Raw genomic sequence first — 13,373 nt, 5'->3', positions numbered from 1 at the left:
CTTTGACGTTATCAGAAAGAAAAATAAAGTAAAAAAAAAATTATTTATACAATATCTCCAAGACAGTAATAAATTAAACTACACTGTAAAAGAAAGTAAATGAAAATAAATATTTCATAATACAAATATATATTTTACTATATAAATTTACTGTAGTAAAATGACATTATTTACATTTCTTTTTTGTTTTGTTTTATCTGTTTAGCATCTCTTTACAACTCCGGTGAACTGATTGATCCACAAAAATGTCTGAAATGATGTGAGCGCATGCAGAAATGTTTAGTGTTATTGTGTTATGAGTCACTCCCAGCTAATTGCATGTAAGAACACCGTATGGAATTTTTATTTTTGGGTGAACCAGTCATTTAAATGTAAGTTTTCGTCTGCAAATATAGCCAAAACACTTTTTAGCAAGTTAACATTTAGTTAATTGACCCAGCAAGCAGATTGCTACCGAACAGACTTTACTTTCTGCAAATTAGCGGATTCTACATTCATAGTTTTCCGCGAACACTGGTTTGTCTATGAGCGAGGTGAGCCGTCAGCGCTCGAGAGGTGCTGTCATGTCAGTGTGCAGATGTGCGGTGTGAGTAGTCTTGACAATTGCCGCAGGGCTCGGAGGCTCCAGGCAAAGACGAACTACTCTTACACGCCTGTAACATATCAAAAACTCTGGAGATTTTACCCTTCTGCTTATAAAACCACCCATTGGTCATTTCCTGGGTTCAGTTAAAGCTCCATGAGACTAGAAATTCATTATAGGCCAGTCAACCACCATTTAAATAATGACATGTTGTGGTCTGTGTTTTTTTTTTTTATTTCAGTGTGAGAGGTTCCTACTTTGCGTGAGCTGCGAATTTTTTTAACAACCAATTAAAGTCATATCTGTTTGTCAGTATGTGTTTACCAGGAACATTTTATTTGTATCCTATACTGAATAAATCCAAGATATTCTAGTTAATCACCGATCCATAATGGTCAGATATGTAAGCTATATGTTGTTAAAATGATGCAAATGTATGAAAGAGGATTACGATCAAAAAAGGAAAAAAGAACAGGAGGACAAGAACAAGAACAAGAGCAGGAGTAAAATGTTTATAAAATGTTCATTAAATTAATTTAAATCAGTTAAATAATTTAGAAAAAAAGCCGTGGTGTTTCAAGGAAAAAAAAAATTTAAATGCTGAGAATAAATTCTGTCTTGCTTTTGATTTGAGTCGATAATTTTTATTTATTTTATTATTTTTTTAAATTAAAAACTACATTACACTTTAAACCTGAAGCTTTTTGTTGCAGACTTGAAACATGTAGGGGGGAAAGGTCTTTTTTGCTATTATATACTTCATTATATTCATTTATTCAGTGACTTTTCTCAGGATGGATGTCAGCTTTGGTCTTTTAATTATTGAGCTCCATCCTAGGCCCAACAAAACAGCTAGTCAGTAGCACTGGATGGTTAGGTGTATGCGGAAAAATGTGCAGCGTTTGGCCAGCTAAAAAATGAGGGACCTCACCAGAGTTGGAGATAGAGGAGCTCTCGTGCCTCCAGGAGCTTTCAACACAGCAGTAGATCATTTATCTCACATGTTTCAACGTTGCCCGAACTCTATTATGCAAAGGAAATGAGATCGGGCTACTTCTATTTCATGGTTTGTCAGCTTGAAAAGAATAGACTAATCGCTTTCATATGCACACAGCCTCATACATATATACAACTTGTATTTGCAGATACTGTACACTCGCCCAGCAGCCCTCAATTGCTCTGGAGAAACACTACCTTCTCTTTATCGTTTCCATGTCTGATTATCCATGTCAATGTTTTTGTTTTGTATCATCAGTTATTAGAGATGTTGTAACGCTTGTATCACCAACAAGCTTGCTGACTGAAAATTAGGTTCATGATTTTGTCTGCAATAATGACAATTAGAAATATAAAGGTTATGAAGAGAACAAAATTATGATTTGAGTTGTTAAAAATGTTTAGAAGGGGAAAAAATGAAAAGATATGTTTGAGCTGCTAAACAGGAAATTAAAATTTTTTTAACTATGAAAATGCATTTTAACAACTGTGATAATATACTGTAAGCAATATGGTGCAAATATTATATTAATGTAAATATCACATGCACACATATATTGTACGGTAGTCAACATTTGGACAGACAGACAGACAGACAGACAGTAGTCAACATTTGAAGTGGATATGTATAAAAAATACAGAATAAAAAATGAACTTTAGCATTCCACAACATAATATCAATATCATTGAAGAGCTTTGTTGGTAATTGTGACATGTTAATAGAAAATGTAATTGTCTGTAAAGCGTTACGGATTCATGAAGTGTTTTATTTTTAAAGACCGTATTTTATTATTTCATGTGCATTCGGTAAACGTTTTATTTGTGGCATTATTTGCACCTTTTTAAGCCATTTTTAAAACGTATAAAAATAACATGTCAGATATTGACTGCATTGATACAGCGTTTTCTTCAAAGCACGAAAACTATAGCTAAAACAAATAACCGTGAAAAATGCACGACCCGTGGATCGGTGTTTGCGTGGGAAGTCTTGTGGGGGAATTACTGCGGCAGCTGTGTCTTCTGCGATTGCTTGTGGAGACTAATAGCTATTATTCACCAGCTTCTCCATTCAGACGAGCAGAAGAAAGCGGGATTAGACGCTCATATCCATAACGGAGGCAAGCTGAGCAGAGACCGATAACAGTGATGCAGCCAGAACCTTCGGGTGAGCGGACCCATGTTGATGGACAGCTCTGGTTGGCCAGGTAGCTTGTGGACCCGGCCGGCATCCTCAGGCAGGCGTATACCGCCTTAAAAGAGTTACTGTCCCAGAGTCCCACCTCCTCGCTCATAATTCTCTCATATCTGCTGGGTGGGCGCTCTGTACCCTGGCAGGGAGCGGAGTGCTTTATTTTCAGCCGGTGTTTGATGTTTTATGCTGCAGATGCCTCTGAAAAAGAAGGCGGCCCTGCTTATCTCTGCTTTTATTTCTCTGTAGAATATGTAAGCCCTCTTAAACCCATTTCAATGAAGATGGATTGAATTCGGTAACGGTCTACATGTTGTATTTTTTAATTTTTTTGCTTTTTTTCCCAGCTGACATATTGTTTCTGGTAGTTACATGCTTTACAACCTGTCATTTAGCAATGAAAGTGCTTAGAAAATAGCAGGTTTTGTGTGTCTAATTTGGTGCCTAAATAGGAGAGAAAATGAAGTGTGAACTGTAGCACCTGTGCGGCGCTGTTCCTAAGTCTTCTAAAAGTACAGCTGCAGCTCCCTAGAGACTTATGGGACTCCTGTTACAGTGTAGTTAATAAATGATGTACTGAGTAGTATTTGCTCACAGGGTGTGCTTCTTATAAAGTTAGGGTTTGGTTTAGGGTTAGCTTCCTGTAGTTATGCTAAATAAAAGAAAGTAAGTAGAACAGAGATGGAATTAAGCTAGGGTTGGAGGCCTTTTTTTTCAAGAAAAGATGCAGTTATGAAACGAATAGAGAGTGCAGGTTGTAGAGGGTCAAGTCATAAAATAGAATCAGAATAGAGACTCAAATAAAGATGAAAGAGATGCGTTTTAGCAATTTCTTGCAGAAGGTTACCAATGTATATTATTAAAATTCTACATTGATTTGTATAAATACACATATTTACACGCATATTTAAAATGTGTGAGCAATACATGACCACAAAATAATATAAATTTGCTATAAAGAATAAACATAAAAGGAATTTATCAGTGAAATGTTACGTGTATATGTGTGTGTGTATGTGTATATATATATATATATATATATATATATATATATATATATATATATATATATACACAGTATATATATGTGTGTGTGTGTGTGTGTGTGTATATATATATATATATATATATATATATATATATAATACACACAGTACACACACACATAATATGTAAACAAAAACTTTTATTGTGGATGCAGTTAGTTGTGATTAATCAATTGGCAGCACAGATTATGTATTTAACATTAACAAAGCATACTGTTAAAAATATTTCTCATAGTTAGTTCATATTAACTAAAGTATTAAATAATACCCTAACCCCATATCTCCTAACCCTAAAGTCACCTTATTATAATGTTAAATATCCAGTACCAATAAATGTAAAATGTTTAATATCGATACCAGTATTGTATTGCGTATCGCATATTGATATTTCTTTAGAATATACAACAGCAAAGTAATCAAAATTGAGAGTTTCCAGCATTTCTATTAACATGAACGACAGCGACCATTGGTGATGCAACAAAGCAGCTGCCAGCTGTAAACAGACTTTAAATGAAAGCGCTATCCAAAGATGAATCAAACCAAAATGTCTTTGTTGTCAGCTTGGGTCTTTGTCAGTTAACTACTTAATAAATGCATTGCTCTAGGCTCTTGGCTATTACTCAGAAAATTGCTTGATCATTAAGTTTGATGTGTTGGGGAAATTTCATCATCTCCTGCTATAGCTCGTTATAAACCTGTTTGTGGAGCGCAGCATGCTGTCCCATCAGCCCGTGTAATAGATCATTGTGAGAGGGTGGCGGGGTCTGTCATTAGCCACCTGCTTGAGTCGTACTCTTTATGCGATCTTGCTAACACCCTCAGGCTCCTCCGTTATCCCATACCGGCACGACCTTTTAATGATGTTAATTTTGTTTTGGTTACAGGCTAACTCTCAAGATTTATATGCGGAGGAAACTTGAGTAGGCTTAGAGGTCTCTTGTCAACATGTACCTCACTGATTTAAGGTGAAATTAATGGCTGTCCTTTAAAAGAGTTCTTTGGAGGTGAAGCGTGGAAAATAGTTTTGCCTAGCCCAGTTTAGTGTGCCGAGAAAGCTCTGAGTGAGCCACCTGTATGCAGACTTCCTTGAAGGGTGCTGCAGTGTACTCTGGAGAAGCCCGTTTGAGCGAATGGTGAAGGATAGGGATGGGACGAAAACAATGGTTGGGGTCTTGGGCATACCACCGTTAAAAAATGTAGCTAATTTATTTTTGAAGCTTCGTTTATTTGATCAATTAAAAGACAAATACAGTAAATTGGTTTTACATATTTTACAGCGTGCTTGTTACATGTACTATTATACTAACAATAAATTAGTTAGTAGTTAAATGCAAGTAACTATGATAACCATATATTAACTACATGTAGTAATTCATTTAACCTAGGATTTAAATGTATAATTAATCTCTAACAAGTACACCTTAACATAAAGTGTAACCTAAAAACAGCAATATTGTGTAATTGCTTTTATTTTTTGTTTTAACATTTGTTTTTGCCATTTCTTCAGCATTCAGTGTCACATGATCCTCCAGATATTATTCTAATATGCTAATTTACAGCATTTCTTCTTATCAGTGTTTAAATCAGTTGTGCTGCTTAATATTTTTTATGGAAATATTGATATTTTTTTAAATTAGCATTTATTTGAAATGGATATTTATTGTAACATTATAAATGTGTTACTTATTGATCAATTCATTCAAATTATTTCTGTGAGAAAGTATTGATTAATTTATTTAAAAAAGAAAAAACAGCACTTGGGTTTCTACAGTCAATGAAACAAAGTAACTGATTTTCGGTTATGCAAATCTGATTACAAAAATCCTTCTAGTTATGTCAGCTTTAATCAGCTATTTAATGAAAAATGTCTAGTAATAATATTTGACATAACATTAGTAATAACATTTGAAATAGATTTGACATTAGTTGGAAATTAGTAATCCTGGTGTGAAGGAACTATTGTGGAAATGTTAATTAATATAACTGTACTTGACACAAAATGATAAAAAAATAAATAAATCAGTAATAATGAATTACCGAGAATATCTTAGGAATATAATTATTCAGAATCATTATTTCCATTTCATTTGGTGTCACTGGTGGAGTAGAAGCGACACACCGCAGCAGTAAAATTTCATACTTCACAGCCCAGATCATGCTTTATTAATTTTTGTATAATAATGCAATTTTCCTCTGTTTCAGGTTCGCATTGAAACAGCCACAACTCTAAAGCTGGATATCCTTTCCTCTGAGTGATGCTAAGCCTGCTGTAGTTTACAGACTTAACGCCAGGCCGGTCATTTGTCAGCTTTAATTGGATGCATTTAAGCGCTCTTGTAATTAGTTTGCCTATTAACCCATAACCATTCAACAACTCCCACTTGTTTGGATGGCGTCGTATGATTACTTTAATTACTCTCATCCTCATTCATCTGCGTGTCAGATAATCATGTGTATTTAAGAGGTCATTGCTTCTCACCTGCAGTCATTGCACTTAACTCAACCTTACCCGTGGATGACTTCGAGTTCAGAACCGAGCAGTTCTTACCGGTAAGATTGTGACATCATTGCATTCAATCTGTCGAGTTAAAGGTCTTCATTAGCATCTCTTTTATTCCTTTTCAGTACTTGGAGTCCATATTCGGCCTGTTGTTCCAGCTGTTGCAACAGGTCAACGAATGCGACACCAAAATGCAAGTTCTCCACGTTATTTCCTGCGTCATCGAGAGAGTCAGCATCCAGGTGAGCTTCAACCCCTTCAGAGAGGTCAAAAGAAGTCATCCGAATGCACGGGGTTCGTTCTCAAAAAATCTGTTGCCATTCTAGATATTCCTCAGGCCACTATTTGTTGTTTTTGCACACCGAAAGACACATATTGATGCCATGTCATTACCAGACCATGCCGACTGAGGACAAGGCCACAACCTGCTTTGAAAATAACCTTTAGCTATTGCATGAGCCTTGACTCTAAGCCATTTGATGAATGACATTTTATTTTAGTCATGTTAGAATGCAAAGCTCGTGATTTAAGCTTCGTTCAGTCAAACATGCATAAATTACAGGCGGTCATACCGTGGGTACGTTGAAAGCTTTTAGATGTAACCTTCCGTGTCATCTTTGTGTAGCACTGGAGATATTTAATGCCCTATCGAATGATTTAGTGCTTCTCTGTATTTCCCCGTAGGAGCGTATATTCAGCTTAAAGATTAGTCAAATGACCAGTATTAAATATGAAAGTGTTTTCATGCGGCATGTCCATCCTTTTTTTGGTTTATGCAAATGTGCCGTGCCACCTTAGGAGGAAATTTATTCTCTTTTTTTTGTCATTATGAGCTCAGAAACGTATCTTTTGACAAATCTTTTTTGACATTTCAGTTTTTTAACTTTTTCGCTACTTGTGAAATAATGGCTTTCCCATCACACTCTCCTTGATCTTTAACTGCTTTGTCATAAGTTCTTCTTGCCAGAGCTTAGCTCTTTTCACCTTTTGTTAAAGCTTATGTCAATCATGGTGTGAAATCTCAACTAGCTGGCCCGTTTTAAAAGGTGCGGATTGGTCTAGGTACAAGACTCTGATAATCTATTAAAATCTTTGGGAGATATTTGTAATCTCTTTTGGTTTGCTAACATATTTAGAGTTCTAGTAATATTTTACTGTATCATGAGGATTCATACTGTTCTTGATCTTTTGGAACTCTAACTTTTAGAGTTTGTAGCTTCCTTTAAAAATACCATTTATTGAATCTAAGCTGCAAAGATGTGTTATTCTGAATGTATCAACTATTACGTTGACATTGTCATCCACTTCAGTGATGTCTATTAGTTAAAAACATGCCTACTGTATGATTATGTCAGAAATCACAGATTGTTGAATTGTTCCTGTCTTTGTGTAGCTGAAGCTCTGCGTTTTCATTTGAAGGAGCTTAGCATTAGGAATGTGAATATGATCCCTTATAAATGTAGTCTTAGATTGAGGGAAGCATTTTTCTGCCTGTTTCTGCCTAATAGAGAAAGTCACGCTGTGAGATATAAAATCACAATTACAAGAAATAATAACAATTCAAATCTGTTGAAGCCGTTACAGCCCAGAGTTTAAAAAATAGCCAATTGCATTTTTATTTCTCCTAGTTGCAATATCTGAAGTCGTAATTGTGAGAAATAAAGTTGCAGTTAATATTGCTCATTTCACGTGGGATGTTGTTTTGTCTTAAAGGCATAGCAGGGAAAAAAGGCATTCAGGGATTAAAATTAAATGTAAAGGTTCAAATTGGCAGTGTAATCCGATTCATTTGCAAAATATTTAGCAGTTAATTTAGACATGGTTCTTTTTTTAAAAGATACCGAATGCTGTCACCAGTGGGTTGGTGCACGTTGACAGAACGCTTGTGGTGTCTTTAAACTCGTTTTCCTCTGAGCTGAAGAAAATGCTGATAAAGCACCAACATGCTAGGAGCTTGACAGGAAAAAAACACAGTGTTTACTATTTTTTTTACTAAACTACTGCATTTAATTGCAATGAAAAAAGTGTTAGGTTACGTTAGAAATTTACATGTGAAGTATCGTTACGAAGTCAAGACTGGAAGCAATGATGAGTTTTACATTTGTATGTAAATAAGATATATTTTGATGGCATTGTTCTGAATTTCACTTTTTTTCTCTGCTGGAAAAGCAGTAAAGGATGCTAATAAGAAAAGTTTTAATGCACCACTGCAAAATAGACGGGGTAAGAAATGTGAGGGAGGATTCAGACAGAGATTCCAAATTTAATCCATTGGAATAATTCATGGAATATTGTTCATTAAATCAGGTACCAAATCGCAGGGCAGAATAACGCACGAGCAGCATAAAAATAAAAACCTGCAACCTGCTTAAGACTGAAGAAAAGATCTCAGAGAGAAAAAAAAGATTACGATTTAATTGAAAGATTCTGTATAGAGAGGTATGTAAGAGTTTTGTCAGTGGTATTGTTGTTGTTTGTTTTTCGTGTAGTGACTGCTTCTTAAGAAAAAGTTACATTTTTGTAAATGATGTATTGACATTTTGGGTCCATTCAAAGAAAAACAGGATTATAATCATAATAATATATGCTTTTATTATTTAAGCATAATTTGATCAGCCTGTATAAACGGGTTGAACATGAAGTTCAAAAAAAACTAATCTAAAAATAATATAGTGATGTTGATGATAAAACGACTGCTTGTTATACTAGTTTTTATTAGATATCTTTTTTTCATTTATTTTTAATGCATTTCTTTATAAATGCGTTTAATTTCATTCATAATTTATTGACCTGTTTTTGGATTTTTCCTCTTTTTTTATTAATCTGAAACATTCAAATTCACACAAACACTCATTTTTTTTTGGTGCGCTCCTTTGCGATTGCGACTCATTGCTCCCTCCTCTCTCTTCTAGATTCGACCGTACGTGGGCTGCTTGGTTCAGTACCTTCCTCTTCTTTGGAAGCAGTCTGAAGAACACAACATGCTCCGCTGTGCCATCCTCACCACCCTCATCCATCTCGTACAGGTACTGCATACCCACGGGGCCCGAGAATGAAACAGATAACGAGCCTTTGAAACGGTCGAGTCGGGTGTTTAGCATTCTGTCTGTGTTTCAAGTGCTCACTTGAACGTGATGCACGTACCTTCACCGATGGGGGGGCCTTATTTTCACCGTCGTCGTCTGTGAATATGAACAAATGCCCTCCAGCCCTGCTGAGCACTTCTCAGGTTTTCTGATACTTGCAGAAGACCTTTATTTTTGTACGATACACTTCATCCCTTCCTGCTGTGAGAGTATGAACACACATGCGGACAGGGGCTTGTTATTGATGGGTGCATTTGAAAATTGCCACAGTGCTTCTCCATCTTCCTCCACATGGGATCCCGCAAGCTGCTCATTTCATCCTGTCTTTTTTTTTTTTTGCTCCATGAGTCAGGAGCAGTTTCTGTGTCACTCTGGCCCCTGAGGAGATGAGTGACACTCACATTTAAACCATCCCAAGGCTGCGGTAGCTGGATATCTTGAGCTTGGTTTAACCGAGAACTCCACCGAGAACTCCACCGAGCAACACTCTGCAGATGCTGGAACTACCATTTTCACACATTTGACCAATCTGGCCAAAAAAAAAAAAAAATTAATTCACAGTGGTTTATGATAACAGCGTTCTCACTATGATGTTATACATATGACAGCCCCAGTCATAGTTATTAATATTCTGCCGCACTGCCTTAAGTGGTAATCACTGTAGTAAGGCTACCGTGAAGATCTTCACTGCAGTGGAACTCAGCCAAATGCTTCTTATATGAGATTTATAATATATACACTATATATACTAAAATGAAATATTGCAACTTTTGACTCCTAGTCATGAAGTGTGGGCGCATTCTTGCAAATATTGTTAGAATATTTTTAAAGGTCTGAATATTGATGTAAAAATGAGAATTTCAGTAATGACATTTTAATTGTTGCATTATTACTAACAATCATTAGAGAATAATTTAAATTCTATTTGAATAATTAAGCATATGTGATCCAAGCTGGCAAAATTAGTCGAAATGCATTCATTTTAAATGCATAAGTATTCATGCAAACATAATCACTTATATTAAGTGAATGTTTGGGGAACTTGGGGAAAAACATTAGATGTGTAACATTTATATTAAATATGTTTCTTATGACCATTACAGTATGTCGTATTAAAATTCTTTAAACACACTTACGTGATTTTTACTATTTACATTTTGTTTTTCTTACATAAATGCCTATGTTTTGATGTAAAATGAAAAAAAAGTAATACACGACAGGCCTATGCTTTTTTTGCATTGGTTTTTACTTATTAAATAGCTATATTGTCAAAGTTACAATGATTATTAAGAAAACAAATTGTGATTTTGCTTTGGAACCTTTAAGAAAACTTTAAATCAGTTTTTCAGCAAATGTACTTTGCTGACTCTATCGAGAGAGAGAAAAAAGTGTGCTCAGTAATTTTTGTCTGATTCCAACAGATCATAAATCATTCTGAAGATGTTTTAATGGAGAATATAACATTTCTAAATGTTAAAAATTAGCTTGTGACTCATTTTGCCAGAACAGGTCACATATCAAGATCGTTTGCCTGAGTTATTTTTTGGATGTTTCTTGGAATTAGCCTTTTAACTCTTCTAAGTACTAATGGTCAGTTATACTTGTGTGGATCGGAGTTAATGTTAATTTTTAAGTTCATTTCATAAAGATTCCTTTGAGGAGAGTTATTGAATAGTCATCAGCTTTGTCTTTGAAAGTTCTCTGTGCTTCAGTAACAACATCTTGCATATTAACATTTCTCGCTCACGTTAAAAACCCTTCATTACAGCTTCTTCAGTTCTTGCAAATCACAGGCACATGAGTCAGTCTGAAAGATCGCCCTAGGCTTGGCTTAAATTTGCATACTTCCTAAGATCCGCCACTTGTGCCAGCTTAGTTGACCAGCTCTCGTTATTTTTATTTATTTATTTTTGCTCAAGTCCTTAGATTTGCATATTAAAATGCCAGCAGTCCTTCAGGAAACCATCTATTGTGTGCATATCTTACCACCCGCCATCAACAGTTTGCTATTAACCTTGCGTTTGTTTGTGTTTTCTGTGGCCTCCTCTGCCAGCCATATGGTATCACAGCTGCTGCTCTCCAGCCTGGCATAGAATGCTGAAGAGACAATATTACCAGTGAACATTCAAAGTCAATCATCCCTAAATGGCCCTATCATGGGTCCATCCCCAAAAGCATATTTTTGGCAGATGCTTCAAAATGGATGCTCTCTTTACTGCACATTCGGATATGATTTGTTGACCTGCAGAAGCCAAATTGCTTTGGCACATGCCGTGGCTTGGAAAATTGGCCGTTTTTATGGATAGAGGTGTTGTTTGGGAACATTTTTTGGTAAACTAGTAGATTTTGTGAGCCAGTTGGAATTGCTGTTTGGTAAACAAGATAGTGCATAACTACTACTTTGTGGTTGTGCTTTATACATCAGGCTAGGGCTGCATGATTTATTTAAAATTAAATTGGTTCTGTGATCAGTAGTAAATATCCATCCAAAATTATGCAATTCATCTATTGGCCGCTAGAGGCCGGCTCCAAATATATGTAGTAAATGCCTTACATAAGGCTTAGCCAACTACTGTTGCTACTTGAGAGGTACAGTATACCTATATCTATAATTCCTTACCAAACCCGCCTTGCCAACACATCTGTCTGTCAGGCCAATCCTTACCAACACATCTGTCTGTCAGGGTTTCCAATAATCCTTAAAAAGTCTTCTAGTTATATTAATTTTTAAGGTCATAAATAATGAAAATTTGAGAGTGTATATATGAGTGTAAAAGTGTAAAAGTGAGTGTAAAAGTGTATATATACTAGACAATATACTAGAATAAAAAAAACAATAAAAATGCTGTGTTTTTGGGTTTTGTTATGGGTTTTTTTTTTAACTCATGGATTGACAAAAGGATAATTTATTACATCTAAAATGTAAATAAGACATAGATATATTTATGGTGCAAAGTTAATTTAATTGATTGATAATTGTGTAAATTATAATTGGTACTCTATGACTCATCCTCTTCAAATTTTTATTCTCATTTTCCGTAATCACAAAAATCATATTACAGTGGTGTGAAAAAAAAGATTCATAATAATATTAAAATAATAATAGAATTTTATGAGTTGAAACTATATTCGTGTTTGTTGTACTACCCTTTAAAATAAATGCAGATTTTCCAGGCAGAATCTCAGCAGATTCTCAATATGCGTAATTTTGGACCTAAATGTCCAGCATTTATAGTTTGGTTCTTATACAAACTAGATAGTAAAACATCTACTATTGTCGTTTTGCTAAGTTATGACTCTTAATGTCTACAGTGGGTGTCCTTGGATTTTGTTTGTTGTTTTTCATCATTGGCCCATTGACAGTTACAAAGCTTCACCTGGATCCTACGGATACTGCATTTCTACGCTCTCTAAGCCCCCAGAGCTCTCCATCTGTGATTTTGATGGACAGCTCGGAATCAGCGGGCTGTCGAAGGCAGTCATGCCCTGAACTTAAGAGCCCTTTGCGGTGGTCTTTGTGATGAGCCCTCATCAGTCAGAGGCTGAGTGGACGTATCTCACACAGGGGAGAGCACAGCAGCTCTCAAGACCGGGCCCTTGAATGAACCCTGAAAACACATGGCCGCTGGTGTGTTTCTGAGATTTCCGGACCAGAGAACATGGAATGCTGACACAATATTGCACCTGCTGTTATTCAGTCGGAAAATGATGTTTCTTGTGCTTGACTCTAAGATGGAATGAAACTCATTTTGGCAGCATTCCCTTGAATTTCCCTTGACAACCTGTTATCACATTTTTATCTGAATACAAATGTTTTTTGCCTGCATCTTCATCGCACAACCTGTTGTTTTGGTAGGACTGTTTAATGTACAGGGATTTTAAAGCATTTGGAAGAGAAGCCCAAGTTTGTTAAATTTTATTCTGAAAAGTTGAGTGATTAGTTTTCCCTTATCCTGGGATGATGGGTCGAAAT

The 13,373-nt window shown here is 35.6% G+C and overlaps 1 protein-coding gene across 1 annotated transcript in view; it reads left to right on the top strand.

The window, feature by feature from the left end:
• The window catches only part of ipo11 (importin 11), a 120,338-nt gene that overhangs the window by 57,322 nt on the left and 49,643 nt on the right, over positions 1-13,373 (top strand). Inside the window, exons 17-20 of the mRNA XM_043247120.1 lie at positions 6,017-6,050; positions 6,324-6,364; positions 6,440-6,556; positions 9,227-9,340. Of these exons, the coding sequence (XP_043103055.1) occupies positions 6,017-6,050; positions 6,324-6,364; positions 6,440-6,556; positions 9,227-9,340 (306 nt within the window). The remainder of the gene's footprint in view (positions 1-6,016; positions 6,051-6,323; positions 6,365-6,439; positions 6,557-9,226; positions 9,341-13,373) is intronic.

This window comes from Puntigrus tetrazona, chromosome 8 (genome assembly GCF_018831695.1).
Source record: "Puntigrus tetrazona isolate hp1 chromosome 8, ASM1883169v1, whole genome shotgun sequence".
NCBI classification, from domain to species: Eukaryota; Metazoa; Chordata; class Actinopteri; order Cypriniformes; family Cyprinidae; genus Puntigrus; species Puntigrus tetrazona.
Note: the sequence above shows the minus strand (reverse complement) of the source record. Positions and strands in the feature narration are given on the sequence as shown.